Source organism: Chelmon rostratus, chromosome 14 (assembly GCF_017976325.1).
Source record: "Chelmon rostratus isolate fCheRos1 chromosome 14, fCheRos1.pri, whole genome shotgun sequence".
Taxonomy (NCBI): Eukaryota; Metazoa; Chordata; class Actinopteri; order Chaetodontiformes; family Chaetodontidae; genus Chelmon; species Chelmon rostratus.
Genome location: NC_055671.1, coordinates 23912767 through 23935273, shown reverse-complemented (window position 1 = coordinate 23935273; position 22507 = coordinate 23912767). Strand labels below are relative to the sequence as shown.

Below are 22507 nucleotides of genomic sequence, written 5' to 3'. Positions count from 1 at the left end.
TAGTAATTAAAGCATCAGGATTTACCGTATCTGAGTCGATGGGCTGGAACAAGAAGTCGGCAGCTTGCTGGAACATGAGGTTCTTCTGCACGAACAGCTGCTGGTGGAACTCCTGCAGAACCTGCACAGATGTGTGTGTTTGAAGGGAAAAGATGCAGAAATGAATCAGTACACTTACATTACTGCTGACACTGTGTTTTAGCATAGCTCCACAACATCTCTATTAAAGGATAACTTTAGTTTTTTACAACCTGGACCTTATTTGTAGCATTAAATACGACCATTTACTCACCCAGACAACTTTGGTGGCATTTGGAGTCGTTTTGAAGAAATTAGCCCCAGAGGAGAGGCGCGTATATCCGTATAATGCGAGTACTCGGGGCATCCATGCGCAGCCTCTATATAACGCATAATCTGCGGCGAAACTCGTTCATATTCCAATATTTGGTTATGATATGCTGGTGCTATTCCCCTCTGAGCCGGCGGTCGGCTAGTTTAGCTGTAGTTTGGCGCAGCTATGGTTCGTTATTGCGTATTCGTAGCCGACCGCCGCAGAGTCAGCCGTGTTGTGGCTGGCTGCTCGCAGCGCGCGGCGTTTGGTAATGACATCATCCACGTCAGAGGTAGTTGCCTAGAGACGCTGGATGTTGATAACATGCCACCACGGGCTCAGAGCGGAATAGCAGCAGCATATCAGAACTAAATATTGGAATATGAACGAGTTTCTGCAGATTATGCGTTATATAGAGGCTGCGCATGGATGCCCCGAGTACTCGCATTATACGGATATACGCGCCGCTCCTCTGGGGCTAATTTCTCCAAAACGACTCCAAATGCCACCAAAGTTGTCTGGGTGAGTAAATGGTCGTATTTAATGCTACAAATAAGGTCCAGGTTGTAAAAGACGAAAGTTATCCTTTAATGCATCTTCCACTTCCACGCACACAAATACTTACCTCCAGGATACATATCTGATAAGGGTTTAGTACTTGGCTAGTATTTTTGCACATTATTTCTTACATCACTATAATATTTTTAATTATCCTTATGATATTTCTGTACCTGTACCCTGTGATTTAACCTGCTTAAATGATCATACTGTTACATAATCTCTGTTGTAGCTCCTCAGATGTGAGATATTTAATTCATATGAAATCAGTATGATTAATAGGGACTGACGGTTTAATATGTCCTGTCCTCTCCTGATAACAGAGGAGACTGCGCTCATCCAGCATTGTCAGTTTACTGATGTGAAGCTAAAGGCCAAAGAGTTGAAGAATCTGATCAAAAAATAAAATAATACCAAACATGGGAGTGATAAGTGCCTGATAATCTTAATCTTGACCCAGTCATGCTGTTCCCAGTTACTTTATTCCTATTTAGACCATAAAACAATAATCAAATCAAACATATTCACAAGTACTTCACTGACTCATCCAATCAAAACGTCACGTTACACAAAGCAACATAAGATCAGTTCCAGGGCGGTTATGCTGACACGGGCAGCACACAAGGTGAAACGTGAGCTCATCTGAAAAGCACCGCACGTGCTTCGTCGCTCTCTGGCGATTCGTTCATATTCGGCTCTGAGCAGAAACAAAATGCCACCGCAGCTCCAGAGAGGCAAGGCGACCCAAACAAACCGGACCGAAAGAGGCCAACGACGGCTCCGGAGCATGTAACCGAGGAGCCGCGAGGTAACTCGAACCTTCCAATTAATTAGCTGATGGTGAGGAAGCAGAGTTCTGCTCTTCCTCCATTCACAAAGACATTGAGTGATACCGATGGATGAGAGATTCATCCTAAGGACTGGTATCAGGATAATTTGATAGACTGACATCAGATAAAACAGCTGATCCTTTCAGTCGACACTGTGGGCATCTCACTGCACATGAGACTGAAAATTACTGCTTTCTTTTCTAAGATTTGTTTACTGTGATGCAATACTGTATGATATATTTAGTTAAATATTAGTTGCACATAAAAGACATGAAAATTTGAACTGGACATAATGATAAAAACACAAAATAAAAAAACCCAATGATCCAAAATAAATAGATAACAATAAAAAGATAAAAGTAGTAGGCTATCAGATATGTATTTGCAGGGCGGAGAGTTGTTGTATTAAACGAGTATGGCTAATTGGAACACTGTGTAATTAGATTTTCTCTGTAATATGGAAAAGAAAGGGTTTCCATGCTTTATTACTGCTGCAAATGTGAAAAGTGATCAATAAAGTTCACTAAAGTCAGATGCTAACATTATTTAAATTCTACGTAATTAAAGTCGGGACCAGACTCAGTGATGGCAGGACACTAAAAACCGACATCCCTACGATGGATACGAGAGCGAGGTGTTCAGACTTACCCCATTTGAGCTGTTCAAGAGGTGGTTGAAGGTGTTATGGACAGCCTGGTAACTTTCCAGCTCGGTCTGACACAGCGAGACCAGGTAATCTTTTACCTGCTCATAGATTCTGCCATCCAGCACCTGCAGATGAATATAAGTTTTCAAGTTTATCGAGTTTATTGTCCATCTCCCAGCATCCGCCCGCACACTCAGACTGCACGTCCTCACCTTGATGCAGTCCACGAGGTCCGTGTCATAGTAGCGCTGCTGGTGAGCGTTAGCGGCAGCTAACGTGAGAAGGTAGTCGTTTCTGGCATGGGTGGCTTTGGAGTTGCACTCGCTCCTCTTGGCTTTCAGCTGGAATGTAAGAGTTCACACAGCTGACCGAGGCAACAAAGTGTCAGGAAGTGTAGAGCAGTTTTTTAGATGTTCAGATTCGTACCTTTACGGTGGCCCTCTGAAGACTGGATCTGGACTGGAAGAGACTTAGCTTGGACCTGAACAGAAGACAGGAGGCTTCGTCTGACATGGTTTGACTTCATAACATATGTATTCCGTCATATATACAGTAATTATGTGTAATATTTCTTACAGTTGTAGATTTGCCTGTGAGCATAATGTGGCTCATTTTCATGTTTTTTTCATTTCAAAGTTAATCATCAGAAAATTTCAATTTGCTCCTGGAAAACCACGATTTCTCTGTCATTTACACGGATAACTGGGTTTCTAATCGTCTTTTTACACACTCGAATGTGCATGACAAAGGCTTCAGACAGGAAAAATAACAGCAAAGCAGTGAATGAAATGAGAGAAAAATGCATGGAGCAATGCATTCTCATTTTAAAAATAATTTCATCAAAAATCCATGAAACTCAAGCTAACAAAGCCGCCGTTTCCACCTCTGAACACTGGAATATTTGTCAAAATCAGACACATTCACTCTGCCAGGAAAAGCTCTGTCATTCTGTCCATCTGTGACACATCTTCTATCACTACTACAGTTAAAATGAACAAGCCATGCTTCCACAATAAAATCTCAAATTACCTGTGTAACCTAGTTTCTCTGAGTGACCTGGTTTCCAAAGGCACTGACTGAAATAGGAGCGTTTGCAGCTTGCAACACAAATGCAGGAAATGAAGATAGTGATGTAATTTACTGTGTGTGTGTACATCAGGCCAGGAACGTAGTATTTGTAATATTTCAATCCAGCTGCTGAGCCTGTCCGACAGCAAGAGGTTCACCGAGCTGAGCCTCGGCTCTATAATAAACTTCCCTAATGGGCAGAAAAATGTCTGCAATGTGGTGAGTCAAAGAGTTCGTGTCGCGCCAGGACGAAGTGTCGAGACTGAGGGAGAGAAGCGATGGCTCCCCCAAGCCTGAATATGAGTTGTTATGACTATTTTCATGATCAATTAATCTGGCGATTATCTTCTGAAGGTCCCGCTACGCTCTAAAATGTGCTTTGCTCATTGTTACTTAGCTTCAAAGCCTGTTTTCACATTAATCTGCGGAAGGAGGAAAGTTTCTCTGCGCTCACCTTAAATCTGAGTGCACCTATGAGCGTGATTTGTGACATCGCAGCTGTTTTGGAAACCGACTGTGGCTCAATATGCAACTTCCTGTTTCCATACATGTGTGATGTGGAAACTTTAGTGAAAATAAACCAAGCTTGGACTTTTCAGAGTAGCAAACAAAGTTTTGCAAGAATTGCTGAGGGAGTCTGGACATGTTGCGGTTACTAGTTCCATGGATAAGTCAGTTGAAACTGTTTTCACAAATATCTGCATCTAAAAACATGGAGGGGATCTTTAAACGAGTATCTGTTTGGTCTGCAAAATGTCAGACAATAAAAAGCTATAAATCAAACATGAGAAGCAAGAAAAGAAAGAGAATGACCGAAACAATTAATCATTCATTCGGCAGCAGCTGACAAAACATTTTCCATCAATAATGTCGCTATAATCTCTGAAAGGTAGCACAGTAATGTGGTTCGTACTTGGCGTCCAGCTCGGCCTTCTCTCGGACAGCCTGTGCCATCGTCTCGGCCTCCTGGTACTTCTTCCTGCTCTTGGTCAGCTCCTTCACTGACTCCTGCAGCTCAGCTTGAACCACCGTCAGCTGATCAATACACTGAGGGCGGCAAGTTGGAGACCCACAAAGAGAGAAAGAAAAAGAGACGAGTTTACATTTATGCAAATAATAATTCCTGCAACGCATCACCTGGAAAATATGCAAATTCCTCCGAGCCGCATCTGCAGAGGACGTGGAGGAAGCGACGTCATAACGCTGCGTGCAGGAGCTATAATGGCATCTCCTAAAAGGTGAGTGCGAACAAGAGCGGCATTGTGGCCTGCAGGAACGTGGCCAGCAGCAACCAGAGAGCGGCACCGGTTACATTTCAGCGAGGCAGACTCAGACCTCACGATCGGGAAAACCTCCAGAGCAGTACAGTCCTGCAAACCAGTGTGAGACAGATACTGGACCCATGGCAGTCATGAATGATAAGAGAATCTGCTGTGACTTCTGCCCTCGTTTGCCAGATCGTTTATTGCACCGTTTATCAGTGTTATACTCGCTGTTAGGTTCCCACTGGAAATTATTCTGAAGTTAAACTGAGGATAAAGAACCTGTGAACATTACAGGACAATTACCGTATTTTCCGCACAATAAGGCCCACCTAAAAGCCTTTAATTTTCTCAAAAACTGACAGTGCGCCTTATAATCCGATGCATCTTTTATATGGATCAATATTGGTTAATTATGGCTATCGTAGTCAGGGGGCGTGGCCGAAGTAACAGCGGTATTCCACTTTCTGCGTGCCGTCATGCTTTTACTGGCGCGTGCAGTCAGCTGTCAACCTGAATAAGAAAATGACTATTTCACTGAACAATGAAAAAATATGAATATATGCTAAATAATAGCCAATTAAAATATTAATCATGTGATTTCTGCTCCTGAACCTCAGCGCACAGCGTCTGCACATCAGTGCTGTGCGCCGTCACCTGCATCTTTACGCAGGATAAGCTGTCATCTGTGAGCGCGCAGTGTTTGTTTCAAACGAACAAAATAAAATACATTTTAAATAAATGCTCATTAATTATTTTCAGGAGCCGCATCAGAGGGATGAAAGAGCCGCATGCGGCTCCGGAGCCGCGGGTGGCTGACCCCTGATCTAGTGGATGCATAACGCAACCCCAGACACCGCAGTACGGTTGTTTCTTTCTATGCACCTTAAAATGCGGTGCGCCCTATATGTGAAAAAAGTTTTAAAATAGGCCATTCATTGAAGGTGCGCCTTATAATTCGGTGAACCCTTATAGTGGAAAATACGGTACTTCATTATGTCTCTCAGTGGAGAGTCTTACACTGAATGTCCTCAGGACCCGGCTGCAGCTGTGCTGAAGTCCCAATGTCAACAGGAAACATTTCAGATGTCACTTTATAGCTTTGAATAGTTCTACTGCCGTTTTTCATGTTGTACAAGCATAAACATGCTGGAAGCTCATTCAGATGTAGTAATAGATTCTTGGTGGCTGTACTTGTTTTTAATTACTGTGCCAGCCAGCCAGCCACTTTATTTATCCTCGGGGTGAAACTTGCATGTCACAGCGGCAGTACATGAATGGATGACACGGCGCAAAGAATAGTGCAACAACAAATGCCAAACAAAAGCAAAAGCGTAAACAAGCACACAAAAGATTTAGGTAAGAGATTATCTAAACAGTGAAGAGTGGCCTAATCGGGCTGGTAAGATGGAAAGTTTTGCTTCCTCTTGTGATCACTCATTGTGAGAATGACTGCTGGTTAACGTGTTGTACATGAGCTGTGACGAAAAACTGTTTAATCCTTGTTCAGCTGTCAACAGGAACAGAAAAATATGGCTACCGCTGCTGTAACTGTCATGAATTCAGCTGTAGTGAATCACAGAGGCTCAGACTGTCCCTCTTCCTTCCTCTCTCGCTTCTCTCCCTTTCCCACTAATTAGACACTCAAATGGTAAACTAGTTTTGATGTGCGAGTCATTACAAAGTGGCATTAAATATAGGCATTCATATAGATTCACATGAGAATCATGAGCAGGGAAAAGCTCCGGTCACAGAGCTGGTGAACATTTCTATACTGGAACGGCATCAGATCGCCTCCAGTACCAGATCCAGCAGACCGTTATTAGCACATTTACACTTTCATTTCAAGTGTCTCATATCCCTTTAAAATCCAGACGTGATTTAAAACACCTTCATTTACACATAGACACATACGCATGTGTCTGTCTCCACTGGCCAGATCACAAACCTGATTGCAATACGTTGTAGTTTTCCCAGGCTAAAACCACGTGGTCCTGAAACATTCACAACAGTTAAAAACTAGACCTGCACAGGAATAACTCGTGCAGGTCTGGTATACTTAAGCAATTTAGTTACAACAATAACAGGTTAGCTTGCATCAGCTAAACACAAAAGCACAAGTGAATCGTAAGTATGAACTATGAGCTCTGTTGTCTTCACAGGCTCTCACACCCTCACCTCTCCCATACAGATCAATGCTCTCTAACCCATACAGATCATTCAGTGGTTGATCAGTGGTATCAGGGGTCAATTTCACACTGTCCAGTGTTTCTTAGATAGATTTACACTAAGATGTTATGATACTGTACAGGTAACAGGATCTGCCACAGACGCTTGAGGTGATGAAGTATAAATGGGGTGTTAGTACCCATACGTACCTGACATTAATCAAATTCAGGAGTTCAGTTATTCTGATTTGGAAAATCAGCGAATATCTCCTCAAGGCTGAAAGCTGTCCGGAAAGAAAATCAGTTAACTGCACACAGCCCTGCTCCGTAAATGGGAAACAAAGCGGCTCGGACCGAAGCACGCAACACTATTTCAGCCAAACAGCGACAGGAGGTGTTCATGCTCTCGCACCGGAGAAGGACGAAGGGACGGTAAATGTGGCAGCTGCTAGCATGTAATCACATTGTGGAGAAGGAGAAATATCAACAGTCTTTCTCCATAATGCATATTTGTGAGCATAAAATGAATAATATCTGAACCCATGCAACTGTTAGCTATATGCAGCTCTTGTCCAAAACAATGTCAGCATCACGTTTCAAACCCATTGTGACAGACCCTCCATCAGATTCAGACCCTCTGGGGAGGCAGAGTTGTGCGACACAAGCGACAGAAACCTGAGCAGTGTGCATGGTCGGCCTGCATTACCTTCCTCAGCTGCTGCTCCTTCTGCAGCCGGACCGTCTTGGCTGGATCGGCAACCTGAACTTTGTAGTTATCGCAGGCGCTGATTCTGGACTGGGTGACCTGGACCGTGCCCTCCAAATAGGCCCTCCACACACAATACATGTTCCTAAACCAAACAGGAGCAAAATACGTATAGGTTTCGCATCCTCAAGAATCTTTTTTTTGCTCCAAATGATCACTTTGGAGCAGGTTCTGCACAATTAATCCAAATATGATCACAATATCCATTCGGGCTGCTACGTGATCTCGTTTTTATGTGACAACGATTCTGTTGCGTTTACATCTGAATCACTGCGTTGCAATGCATTGTGGGGCGCAAAAGCAGCAGGAATGCAGCAAGGGCAAGAGGCAGAAAGAAACATGGCTGTACGCTCAAATGCTCGGCTACAATCAGCAGCGTGGAAACATGTTACAGTCATTAACAGTCATTTCAACATTAAAACTGTTATGTTATACGTATCTCCAGTCAGACAAACTTCCTGGGGTTGTAGTCCAATCAGATCATCCCCAGGTTGGCCTCGTCCACATTAGTTAACTGGTTGCATTTGAGACCTTTCTAACTAGAATTTATCGTTGTTACTGGGTGAAAAACGCTGTAGCTGTCAATGCGGTGTTACCTCTGATCCTCTTGTTCGTCTGTCAGACTGTCTGGCCACTCCCTCTTTAGATACTGATTCGCCAACTTCTGGAGGGCCTGAAAGAGAAGAAGTGACAGACACACACAGGGATGACCTTTCACCTCCGACACCAGCACACACTTCCTGTGTCAAAAACCAGTAAAAATATCATCTTTTCGTCAACAGTTTGGATAAAGATTCCTTGTTCACTGCACCAATTTGAGACACACCACATTGTGTTAATAATCCTCAGTCATTAAAAAGTACTTATTGGTTGCAGGCAGTTGCTTTGCAGAAAGTTTAATGTGATTCAGCACCACATGGACTCGTTCACCTGTTAGCAAGAGTTTAGGCTGGCTCACTTGCTGGTTTTTATGCTGACGTAGGCTCATTTTTAGATGAAAAATGTAATTTATTTGGACCACATTCACCCCCGGAGATATATTAGGTTCCTCCACCTCAGCCAACAGTGAGGTTAACCTTTGAAGAGCTAAAATAGCAGGACAGAGTAAACAGAAAAAAAAGAGCAAAGGGGATATCTCTGGTGTTTCTGAGAGCGTGTTCGGTGTGATAGAAAAATGACCTCTGCTGTAACCAGACTGAACTGATGGAAAGAGAATATTTTTAGCATTTTGCAGGTGATTAAAGTGGAACTGATTTAAATTTTGTCTTAAATAGCGATGCTGCAAGCTGGCGAGTCTCATACAAGCTACAGCTAACTGGCTTTGTTGATCTTTTTGTGGCGGGAATAACATTATTTTGCTGGTTGTAATGTTTGCAGCCGAACCGTCACGTTCAAAATTGATCGGAGCAAAGAAATCATCGCTGAAGTCATTTACACACACACACTGATGCTGTAGCATCCCTTTAAAATATCAAAGTGCTGCATAAAGTCAGTGCATCTGGGATACTGTAGCAGATGTGAACAGGTTGTACAATAAGCACATTTACTGCAGTGTGTGTAAACTCTGATCTTCTGCTTTGACCTGATTGCTCTCTGTAACCTGCTTCTTGCATGTAAACATCGTCTACGTGTAAAGGTAGTAATTTCTAACGATACGTTAACATCCTTCTGCTGTGGCGCAGCAAGAAAACAGTCTGTTACAGCCCAAAGAGGGAACTTCATACTAAAAAGAGTGAAACTTTGGTTGATTTGTCTGAGTCAGGCTGCAGAATCCTCACATATAAATCAACAAAAACTTATTTTTTTTGCACAGACCGAGGGCTCTGAATTTTAACCCCCATCGCTTACACTGAAATTGCTTTAAGGAGTCGTCTCTGGAGTAATTTTGGACAAGTGAATGCAAAGGTGTGCAAAAGTGAACATGTGAACAGTGAACTATGTGGGAAAAAGGATCTATATTCCTCATTTCTGCAGATACAAGCTGGCTTTCCACTTCATGCTACCTCTGTTTACACGCACACTCAACTGATTTGTGCTTTAGGCCCCAACGAGTGCCCATCAAGGAAATGGGCCCATCTATCCTTCCTCTGTCCACTGTGAAAGGACAAGCCCTGTCATGCAGTCTTGAGGCGGGCTAGGCCATGGCTCTGAACTCGCTGGTCTTGGTGATCTTGGTGCCAAAGCTTCAAAGCCGCTACAAACCCGGCCATTGTGGGACTCAGATAGAGAGAGAGGATCGCCAACTGAGCTAGCCTAGCGGACACGCCTGAATAGTGTGATGGGAACAAGGGAAGGGGAGGAGGAGGAGGGATGCGAGGACGGTAGAGGAAGAGCCACACAGAGGAGGACATTTTATCGCACTGTGTGATCTGAATAGCAATCGGTTCATGGCTAAAGCAGCTTGCAGGTGTAAGAGACCCAGAAAAAGGCGCGTAAAGAGAAGAGATTTGAAAAAAAAAAGCAAAGGGGGGGGGGGGTGTAACCAAAGGGAACGAAGTGTTCCAGAGACACTCTGACCCACTTTGATTCAACCATTGGCAGCGGGTGTCTAATTGATCACATAACCAGCAGGCAGCACAACCCAGACACAGAGAACACCTTCCAAACTGAGGCGCACCACGAAGACGCTTTCTTCGGTTTAGGGCTGGAATTAACTATTACTTTGATTATAGGTTAATCTCACAATCGCTTTTTCCATTAGCCCGATAGTCATTTTATCCATAAAATGTAAGAAAATCAGCCCAAACAGCCCAAAGTGACGTCAACAGATGTTTTTTCCCCCCAAAAGGAGAAAATAAAAACATTTACGATGCTGAAAACAGCAAAGGTTTTGGAATTTTTGCTTGAAAATGGACTCAAACAGATTTCTGTTGCACACTTTCAAAAACTTTGTATAGAAAATGTCAAAAAATTGCATCCAATTTATTACCCCTCGCCTCACCCTCCGCTAAAAACATGAAAGTCTCTTTCTGGAGATTCTGGGCTACAGTAGCGACATGGCGATGCAACATGGCGGACTCTGTGGAAGAGGACCCGCTCACTCTGCAGGTATGCAGAGCTCATTCTAAGGTAGTAAAAAAATATATTTTCAGGTGATTATACACTAATGAAAACATAACTTTAATTATTATTCTGCCAATAGAGCCCCATAAATCCCACACACTGGACCTTTAAACTGTAGACGTTCACACCTGACAGGCTGGAATCAATGAATGTTTGGCATTTTAGCTTTTAAATATTTCCAGATTAATTTTATACCTGAATTTATGATGCTCTACAGGGTTTGAGATTTGATGAAATTCAGTGTGATGCAGCTGGAGTGAAATGCACCATAAATACACTGATGTACACCAAATATGCACAAACCCTTCATGATCATTCGACGTCTTTTCATCCTGTAGAGGACTCACAACATGTTGATTAAGCAAAAGACAAAACTGCGTTACTTTGCTCGGTTCTGATGAAGTCTGACTTGAAAAATGTGGTATAACCTGAGCATGCATATCCAATTCAACACACATGCACAGGGTTACAGAGGTTAGCCTGCAGGCTCGACCGGACACCCACATCCCGCAGTTTGACGATCCTTTTTTCACATTCTCACAGCTTTTATGCAACATTTAAATACATGTAAATAAAATAATGTCATCATAGTTTAACACACTGTTTGCAATAGACATTTTCCTGACCCTAAAAACATAGTATAGAAACTTTAAAAAGCCGTTCCCTTATTTATTCTCTTCCTAGTCGGCTTACAGCTAATAACTACACACACTCACAATTTTAAATGAACAATACAGCCAATCAGGAATTAGTCCAGGATGGTGTGTATCACAGCAAAACTGACCCCAAAGACTCACTTTGTTGCTCTGGTTCTACAGTGTCTCTGGTTTTACTGTATTCTGCCTCTTCTGTGCAGACTGTAGTGTGGTACTTCTACTTATCTTTCCTTATTCTGAGACTGTTAATCTTTTATGCAAGGTGACACGGTGACATGGACCCAGCCGAGCGATATAAATAATGTACAAACAGGTGTCAGAGATTTTCAGCCGCAGGAGGCAGAGACACAGTTTACTTTAGTTGTGTTCTTCATGATACGTCAGTGTCTGACTGGCTGCAATCAATAAAAATAAACTGACTTTTATGTTCAAACTATACAGAATTGAGTGTCCATTACGTGTCGCTCAGACTGAATGTAAGCTCCATTGACAATTCAATTAAATTTAATCAGACAAGACAACTGTGTCCTCCACACTGTGACAGAGAGTGAGAAACACAACATTACTGCAGTTCTCTGAACAGAGAGTGAATAGATGAAAAATGGTTGGAAAAAGACAATATGTTCTGAAGTTCAGTTTTATATCAAAGCACAGTCCTAGTCAAGACTTTCAGCATCAACACGTAAAATGCTACTCAGTTATATCAAAATACAGTAAACCCCAAAGCAGTTTATAAGCAGATGTTTGGACATCGGGGGGGGAATCAGACCTCCAACAGGCTGATTGTTGTTCGTTCAGATGATATGGGGCCCTATGATTTCCACAATGCAGAAAACACTGACAGATCAACAGAACTTCATAATAAAAACTTTTCCCTGCTATCATAAGCATTTTTACAGTGCCTTAGCTTAATGAACAGAAAACTGAGACCATGTCGTCGTTTACCTCCATCAAACAGTTAAATTTCATTTACATCCATGTCTGTCCAGACTCATAATATATATGTAGAAAGTTAATAAAAGGTATTAAGTGTCTTTTTTGGTGAAATTGAAGTTACCACTTTATTGACATGTATGATTCTAGTGAATAATGTCCAGAGAGAAACACGCTGTCTTCACTTAGAGACAGAGGACTGATGGAGAGCTTCATCACATGGTGCAACAACAATCACCTGAAGATCAATATCAGCACATCTAATCAGCTCGTGGTGACTACAAAGCTTCAAATATGGATGCTGCTGCAAAGAACGTGGATTTTTGACACACATGCTGAACCTGCAGCACAGATGATCTTCACAATCAGCTCAGTTTCAAGGTGGACGCCCAAGATTAGAGCCACCAATTCAGCATTTGACCAAATGCAAAACAATCTGCCTTCTGTTCCTGAGCGATGATGCTGAATAATGGACAGACAGGGGTTTCTGCACAAGATTATGACATCACAGTGAAGCTGACCTTTGACCCTTTGGATATAAAATGTCATAATTTCCTCACTTTATCCTATGAGACATTTGCGTGAAATTGACCTTTGACCTCTGACCACCAAAATCTAATCAGTTCATCCTTGAGTCCAAGTGAACATTTGTGCCAAATTTTGAAGAAATACCCTGAAGGTGTACCTGTGGTGTCGTGTTCACGAGAATGGGACGTACGCACAGATTCTGCACAGTATTCCAGTCGAAACAACTCTGACCCTCGGCTGTAGCCTCAGAGTGAGGAACATTTTCACCATGAGGTCTCTTTTTAAACACCACTTTAATCAAAGAAACACAGAAATCTGTCTAATAAAAATACAGGAGGGGCAGACAGCCAATCCAGAGGGTATTTTAACAGTGTTTTCACCATACGGGAGCTGTTATGTCGCTTGTACAAACCAATGAATATCCTCCAACTGACGGAAAGCTTTAATCTCTTAAAAATGCTAATTATATTATTTTCTCGCAATAAAACAAATTACCTGTCTGAGGCGCCATTTAACACTTCAAAGTCGTTTATTTCTACGTTGCATCTCATACATCATCTATCATGTGTAGACCATCATCACCTGGTCTACAGCAGGCTGCCAAAACACACCTGTTGCTCTGTTTACTGCTAAAACCCTCACACTGTTTCGTATCAATGCGTCTGTTTTCTTCACTGTGGATTGATGTGAACAGCTCTTGGTGTCTCAGGTTTGTTTCAGAGTCATAAAACAAACCAGACTTGACTCACTTTAAACCACATCAGCTCTGAGTTGGCTTTTCTGAGCCGCCTTCACGAAAACACCCCTCGGGACCAGATGCACATTGGCAGACAGACGCGTGAGCTTGCTAGTTGGATAGCTACAGACATGCCCCTCTCTTCACGGTGGTGGTGGACATTCCTCACAGGGCTGCAAAACCGGAACAGAGCCGAGCAGGCGGGGAGACGGTCGATTGACGTCTCCAGGAAGCCGCGGGCGAAAGCAACGCAGCGAGGAGGCAACAAGCCAGCGGATCACTACTGGATGCTGTTTCTCTCTCTGTTGTGGTGTTTTGTTCCTGTGGCTGGTTACCATTCATGAGCTATCTGACCACATGAGAACAAAAAGCTTTCTTAGGGCCACATCCTCAACCCCACTGTCATATGGTGTCTTTGGAGGACAGTGTCGTAAAAGCTAACTGTATTTTTAGCCGCGCAAATGACAAGGCAGGGCAGCGACGAGACGACAAAGGGTTCAGATTTACTCACCTGGGCGTAGTCCCTCTCGATAGCTGCCCTCTTTTGGCTAAAAGTCCTAAAGAGAAGAAAAAGAATGAATGTGAACGATAACATCTCAAAATCACATTTAAGGATGAGACGACAGTATATCTAACAAACTGTTATAATACAGCCATTACACAAAGATGCATGCATGACACCAGATAGATTAATCTTAGTCACATATACAGTACAGGTCAATGTACAATGTTTGCAGCAACTTCTACTTCAAATATTTGCATTATCTCTACAGTGATCACTTGTCAATGTGATAAAATTAAAGATCAAGAACAATCTGAAATTGATCAGCCACTTTTTATCTCTCTGCATCCAGTGTTGTATCGTCCCTGAGAGCCTCTTTGTGTTAATCTCAGAGTCACAAAATACTGGATTATGTTCTCCCAAGAAAATTCTAACTGGGACCTTAAACTGGTGGTCTTACTCCAGCATTATTCCACTCTTCTTCAGCTACCTTCAGGCCGGATCCTCTCTCCCATATGGACTGTCATGGTAGAATTTGACAGTTTTGTATAATTGTGATATTAGATGTTAAGTTTGTGTGCGACATATCTGAAGAAATCATATTTTCAAGGCGATATGTACTCAAGGGGTGTTTAAAGGATAACTTTCGTTTTGTTTTACAACCTGGACCTTATTTGTAGCATTAAATACGACCATTTACTCACCCAGAGAACTTTGGTGGCATTTGGAGTCGTTTTGAAGAAATTAGCCCCAGAGGAGCGGCGCGTATATCCGTATAATGCGAGTACTCGGGGCATCCATGCGCAGCCTCTATATAACGCATAATCTGCGGCGAAACTCGTTCATATTCCAATATTTAGTTATGATATGCTGGTGCTATTCCCCTCTGAGCCCGTGGTGGCATGTTATCAACATCCGGCGTCTCTAGACAACTACCTCTGACGTGGATGATGTCATTACTGAACGCCGGGCGCTGCGAGCAGCCAGCCACAACACGGCTGACTCTGCGGCGGTCGGCTACGAATACGCAACAACGAACCATAGCTGCGCCAAACTACAGCTAAACTAACCGACCGCCGGCTCAGAGGGGAATAGCACCAGCATATCATAACAAAATAAGGTCCAGGTTGTAAAAAACGAAAGTTATCCTTTAAAGATTAACATCCGTTATTAGAAGCTGTAGCTGCAGAGGCTGTGTACAGTGAAACGTTTATCAAGACCGGCGGGTTTGAATTCTGCACCGTTCACCACGACTGTGCTCACCTTAAAAAGTCCTATAGGAGCTCTTAAAGCCGGCCTACATCCACTTATTTCACCTAAATAATAATCCTCACGTTGGTGATAACCCAATATATAGACTGTGCTGCTGAATCAAAGTGAGCTCATTTAAATGTTTTCCTCTTAGCCAATCAATCTGCGTTAGCAAAGTTTTAAAGGAAGAACTTTCTCTCTTGTCAAAGAGGGTTTGTGAACAGAACGATCCCAACCAATAAAACCATCACAGATCATAAAAACTCCTCCCTTCTCCATCATACACGTATGAAAGACAGCGGTGTTTCTGCACACACAAACCCCCCTGAATGCAATCCTGGTGTTAGTTACAGTCCAACAGGGTCAGGTGGTCAGCATCACCCGACATCCAGTTTCAACAGAAAACACGTCCAGTTGTGCAACTGAAGAACTTCTGAAATGCAATTTCCTTTCTGCTTTAGAAGCCTTGAAACCTCAATTCAGAAGCCCGGACATTAAAGGTGATCAGCTCACAGAGTTCAGGTCATTTGTAATTGTACAATCTTTGCATTTTGATCTGACTTTTTCCAAACAGACCAACAGCTGTGAATACGAAGCCGTGCAGACTGAAGGTAGCTCACTGATTGGACGGCTGTCATCCAGGATCATCATCATGTCATCAATGTGAGGAAACTAATCCACACTGACAGTCAGCTGGTCACGCAGGACTTCTAATGTGTTTATTCACGTTTTCCGGCGTCACAAAGAGTTCGCGAATACATAACCAATTATGAGCATGTTACAAATAACTGACTGCAAATCAAGTACATGTTATGAATTATGACAAACGGGTAGAGACAGGAAAAGGAGGCGTGATGTGCAGTAATATTATGGGATGGAGGATTATCGTGGAATTGTTATGTCACACACCACAGTGACTGATCATGACTTTTGCAATAAGCTGTATTTATTGCTTATAAAGATCAATTATAAGATAACATTTCATAGTAGTGACGCTTTTGAATTCATAATAAAATCACGTAGTTATTATCAGGAAATCCTGCAGTTGGTCTGTTTGCTCTCAGACCACAAACAAAACCTCCTTTACAAGCGCTCTCAGACCAGTTTTTTGGTTCCACTGACAGCTTTCACACCAGCCCTGAACAGGAAAACGCATCAGAATTTGTTTCTTCAATCACTACATCTTTCTCTCTGTCAGCTTAAATACATGAAAAAGTAGAGCTTTAAAGACGCACTTTTTGACCAACAAAACATGCACTGCTAATGTTTTAAATAGCGAAAAAATGTTTGGCTGGTTTACAAATCATAAAATGCGCTGAGTGATTCAAGGTATGTGAGTAAATATTGTTTTTATACTGATGTTTAGCTGCTTCAGGGTTGAGTTACAACAGGAACAGGAACAAATCAAGCAATAACTCAAGTTAAATTTATACTGAAGTCTAAGAAGAGACGAGAGGTCAGCGCCCTGGGAAAGACGTGACTGCTGCAGAATCATCATTAAGTCATTAAACATGTTGAGACTCGACTGCTACGCTCCACCCCGACTCTAAACAATCTCTGGCTTACTTCCTGGGAGCTTCCCTCGCTTCCTTTCTCCCGTTCCCTTCCTCTTCTCTGCGTTTCTTATGCTCCCTCTCTTCCACTGCCCCCCCACGCTCACTTCCTGTCATTTTCCCAAACACAGCTTTTGCTGACAAACAGACGCAATTTCCAGTTTGCTGAATCATTTCTCGTCCGAGATCGGGGAACGACCCTCGCGAATTCTGCACGAGCGGAGTTTCGCATTGTTTCTGGAAGACTAATGTTACTGAGCCTCCCACGGCGAACGATTCAAGGCAATCAGAACATCTGGCAGCTCTCTATGACCTTAACTTCCAGCTGTTTGGAGGCTCGGAGCTCTGCCACCAACCACAGACAGGAAGTGGGGAGCCAGTAGGCTGTCAACTCAACCCAACACTAAGGCTCAAAACACAACCACAACCTTTGGCTTTTCAACCTTTAAAATGCCTACGCATCTGAACACAGGGCTAAAGCTGTCTGCGTGTCTCTAAGTCCAGTGTTTGCTTAGCCCGATCCTACAATTACGCTTTAATTTTTGGATTTAAGCTGCAGATAGCTGTTCACAGGACACTAGAACCAGACCAAGAGAAAATATTTACTTGTGTAAAATAAAAGGACCAAACAAGGACAGTGTGGAATTAATTGATTCAGCAACTGTCCAAGAAAACGAGCGGTATCATGCTGCAGCCACCTGCAGACACTGACTGACTGTGTGGCTTTTAATTAGGACGTCTTGTGCAGCTGAGCAAGAATGAAAGCGAACTGACGCGAGGGCGTCGTCGTTATGCATGTTAAAAAAATTACAGGTGATCCCATACAGCAACAGACAACTATAGCACAAGCATCCACTGTAAAGCAGCTGTAATCCATATTTTAATAATAACAATATATCAAACAACAATGTGAACTCAATGTGACAGTGTGAAAGGTGACTCATAGAGATGAATCTGCAGCTCGGCTTCATGGAGCTTTGTTTTGCTGTCTGGATCATGACTTGACTGTTCTGGTTCGATCTTGCCGTCATGTTCAGCTGCAGCAGGCAGATGTTTTCAAAGAAAAAGCTCTAAAACCCCACTGTACGCTACCTACTGTTAGCTACTGGCTGCACAGTGGAACATTTAGCTGCTATGAGATTTAGCAGCATCACTGAATGTAAGAGTAACAGGATAAAACATTAAATGTTTCTGAACACACACAAAGAGCCTGGCAGGACAGACTGAGGGTGTGACTGACAGACAAGCTGCACAAATGTTCTGCTTTAGTGACGCAGTGGAAGTTATTTCATGTTTCCACTGCGTACGAGAAGAGGCTTCAAGGACGAGGACTCTGTCTGAATCTCCGGGAAACTTTCTAAACAGCCAAACACGGTAGTCTGACATCCGGCTTGACTACAGTTTGACCTCTGAGCGCTCACCTCAGGTCTTCCAGGAGGTCACATTCTGCCTGGTGCTTGATGTGTAATCTGCTCATCTGCTCTGCATGAGTGTGTTTCAGCTCCTGGGTGACCCGGACCTGAAAGGGGAGGAAAGACGGCTTTTAAGAAAGACTGAATTTACAACTCCTTCTCTTCAGCTCATACAGAAACACTTGGTCCACTTTGAAAACACAGGTGCTTGACAAACTATTCCCCACAGGTATAGCAATTATTCAAGAGGCTAGTTTTGATTCAGCTGAGCTCACAATTGGTATTAGTGACAATGAGCTGCACTCATTATCACACAGCAGCTCTCGCCTGGTGACAGTCAGTCTCTCCGGGTTTCTAATTGGCTGTTAGATAAACGATAACCTGAAGTGACCAGGTCTCATTATTGATAACAGGGAGTGTTGTCAGCAGGGAAACAACTTTTTTACTTCTTCCTTGTTTCAATTATGAGCCACATTTGAGGTCACTAATCACAACTAAAATGAAGAGAACATTAATCTGCACCTATTTTAGCAATCAATTAATCGTTTTCATATAGAACATTTATTTTGCAGAAAAATTAAATATTGCAACGTCTGTTTTTCCAATATCGTGCAGCCCTGTACAAAACGAATCAATGAATCAAGAAAACAATAATGAGATTAGTCAGTGACGACAATAATAGTTAGTCGCAGCCCTAATTAAGTGGCTGTGTGTACTAGTGACGGACTCGTGGATCGATAGTGACGCCTCACTGTGTCACTTTTAAGTTTAAGTAGAACAAGCGAACTGGTTGGAATTACTGGACAACTGTGATTTAGGGCAGAGTGGCACATTTAATAGCCACAAAAAGATGGCAAACTGAAATAATGAATGACTCTCTTGAGATCCAGTGACACCAGACATTTAAGTATTCCTGATGTAAATAAAATAGACAAATTGCCAATGAATAAATTAGCTGGTTGAAAGAAGAATACTCTGCTATTTTAATAATCAATTAATCTTTTATGTCATTTTCCAAGCAAAAATGCCAAATATTGCTTAATTTATGCTTCTCAAATGTGTGACTTTGATGCTTTTTTTGTGTTACGTGATAAGGTTTTGTACAAACATGCAATCTAAAGATGTAAACTTAGGCTCTGGAGTATTTTTCTGACACTTCACAGACCAAACTATTAACTGGAAAAATAATCGGCAGACTTACTGATATTCAAAACAATCATTATTTGCAGCCCTGAAATATAGTGCAAGTGTTAAACTACAATTTATATAAAATAAGTATAAACATCTGAATGAGGCTAAAAACGTATCTTCATTTTAAAAATCTACGTAGTGAAACAAGCTCCATTCATTATCAAGGTGAGAGTCGGTCTCCGGGCTTATGATTGGCCATGAAATAAATTAATAAGGGCAGTCTACAGGTTGCATTCCTGATAATTAGTCATTTGTCAACAGGTAAATGGTTGTTTTCTCCCTTATTTCACTTATGAGCCAGATTAGTTTTGATTAGATGCTTAATGCTGGAATTATCTATCACTATGTGAGCCATGTCAGAGAGTCAGAGTGTTAACTTCATGATATTCTCAAGAAAATATGAATGCCATTTTTCTCATGACTATCAGCAACAAACATAGATTTTTCACATTCTTTACAATTCATGGTGGGAAATACAGGAAGAAATAAAATTATGATCCAAAAACAGTTTTAAAACAGTCGACAGACAGGATTTATGCAAACAAACAAACAAACCCTGCACTTATCTGAGTGCAGTGAAACCGTTCTGGGGCAGAAATGGTCAAGTTTCTGTGCTGCTGAGCCATGTTTTTGAAATATGATCCCACATGAACATTTTTTCGCACAGAACCAGACTTTGCTGATTTGGATTTTTTTTTTTGCTTTTAAGTTATTTCTCAAACTAAAACGCTTCAAAGCTCAGTTTTGACTTAAGCTTCGTAGACTATTTTAAGTTCAGCTATAAATACCCTTTGACGGCAACGATTGTTTTTCTTCTTTTCCCCCCAGACTTCCCTTGCACGAGAAAAAAAATGCACCAAATTACTTACAAAAATCTGCCATTTTACAAGTCAAAAGCTCCAAGCACACTTAAATAACCGACTGTGACTTGACTTTAGATCACTTTTATAAATGTGGATCCCCTCTAAAAATCGGCATAGACAAAAAACGAAAACTGCAATTTACTTGGATAAAAACTTAACTTTTGTTTTGCTTGCTGCTGCCATAATCACTCCACTAGTTGCTACCGCGGATGGCAGCAGGATCAGTGTGAACCAAACTGATATTTACTTGAACTTAGGAGTTGCTTGCTAAATTGTGCGCCGATGTCACGCAACATCCCACTAACGTTATTCCTGCACATATGTGAAAATACTGTCGAAGCGGCGCGTACTTTGTCGGCATAGAAAACGATTTATTTTGGCACATTTTGAATGTCTTTGGCAGGACAGTCTCTCCATTCGAGAGGGACCGGGGCACGTTAACGGGCTATTCTCCCTAAAAATTGTGGCACATGGGACGTTTTTCTTCTGATTTCTTCCTTCGCCGCTATTTAAAGACACAGCAGAGGCGAAGTAAACTTGTAAGATAACACACTCGTACACATTTGCAGAGCAAAAAAAGGCAAGTTTATCGTTTAAGCCAGCCGACCAGCAACAAAGCGTACACTTTCAACCATTAAATATGCACCACTTCGTCGAGAACGTTTCCAGACAAGTAACGTTAGCTTCAGCGGCTACAACGGGGAAAAAACTCACCTTTCTCGGTGGGGGTTGCATCCTTATTTCTTGACATAAAAACTACACAAAAGACGAAAGTTTATCTGGAAAAGTTTGTTCAAATGTTTCGAACAAATGAAAACTGAAGAAGGGTATTTCAGCCTGAGTCAAGCGGCCATAGCGGGTCCAGTAAATAGTAAGTTGAGTCGCGTTGAAAACACTGTGGCCCCAGGGAACAGAAAACATACGCGTCAAGCCAGCCACAATAAAACAACACACTTCCTGCGACGTTTTCAAAATAATATCCCTAAGGCAGTATACGCATACAATACTACTTCCGTATACAAGCTTCAAAATAAAAGCGGCCAAGCCACAAAATCGGAAGTCTTGACAGTTAAAAAAAAATGCTATAAACTTTATAAGTTGTAAATGAATAAACCCCAGCCAACAAATTTTATGCCTATAAAAAAACATTTAAAAAATACATATAATGTAATTCCTACAACCGGAATAGTAATTCACTACTTAATACAGGACACCATCATTTATTTAAAAAAATGAACCTTTATTTATACAGTGATCAACATCATCATCATCAACAACAAGAGGAAGAATGTGTAATGCCTTGTAGAAAAATACAAACAAAATGACAAGAACAGACAGAGTAAAGAAATAAAATAGAAATCCTCATGGTGAACGAGATACAGAATATTGAGAACTGTGTTATTATACAGTGGTAGAGGAGTCTTGTTTTTTAGGTGACACTGAGGATTATTCCATCATCCAGAATCCATTCTTACAAACACAAGACAATCACTCATCTTCATGTCTTCATGTCTTACATCGAACTAGTTACTAGTTACCAACATATTCATCCTTCACTGTCTTCTAAAAGCCCAACATGCAATCAAGAAGATATGTTTTATATATTATGAAATTGTGACATTATTACTCTTGATACAGCTAAATAATTTATTACATAGGGACATTAAGATCCAACCCAGATGTGTCTGTTTTGGGGGATTATGATGTATTGTCTCAGAGTAAATTGTTTTTACTTGCTAAGAAATGTCTTTTAATACAATGGAAGTCTGCCTTATGCAATATCTTATTGCATTTTTTTAACTTCATTGCAGTGTTTGTTCAATTTAATGTAATTATCAAAGAGGGGAAACAGATTAATTTGTGTTCATGCTATGTCTACAGACTACAGTGCGGGACCTTCTGATCTTACTGTAAATTATGTTTGACAGTGAGCCCTCTAGTGGTCATGTCCTCTCTGAGAACTTGGATCAATGGTGATAAGGTGATGCGTTCTTGTATTACTACACATCTGTGTGTGATATGCTGTGTTTTACATTTATGTGATCCTCTTGTGTATATTATCAGTGATACTTATTAAACCTGGACCCCTCCTGTCTTTCTGTCAGTGTGCATTCACAAGTTTCTCTTCATCAAAGAAAAAACAAAACCACAATTTTGTTGAAGATTTTCATCTGTGGGTGAGCAGATTAA

General features: G+C 41.7%; 1 protein-coding gene across 1 annotated transcript in view; it reads right to left on the bottom strand.

Annotated features, from left to right (window-relative positions):
* LOC121617114 (F-BAR and double SH3 domains protein 2-like) overlaps positions 1-21197 on the bottom strand; it is a 33406-nt gene extending 12209 nt beyond the window's left edge. The window contains exons 1-10 of the mRNA XM_041952156.1: positions 21032-21197; positions 18273-18370; positions 14057-14102; positions 8226-8302; positions 7570-7714; positions 4347-4480; positions 2792-2846; positions 2578-2706; positions 2368-2490; positions 26-121 (exon numbers count right to left, since the gene is read on the bottom strand). Coding sequence (XP_041808090.1) covers positions 26-121; positions 2368-2490; positions 2578-2706; positions 2792-2846; positions 4347-4480; positions 7570-7714; positions 8226-8302; positions 14057-14102; positions 18273-18370; positions 21032-21052 — 924 coding nt within the window. The 5' untranslated portion in view covers positions 21053-21197. The remainder of the gene's footprint in view (positions 1-25; positions 122-2367; positions 2491-2577; positions 2707-2791; positions 2847-4346; positions 4481-7569; positions 7715-8225; positions 8303-14056; positions 14103-18272; positions 18371-21031) is intronic.
* Between the last annotated feature and the right edge of the window lie 1310 nt (positions 21198-22507).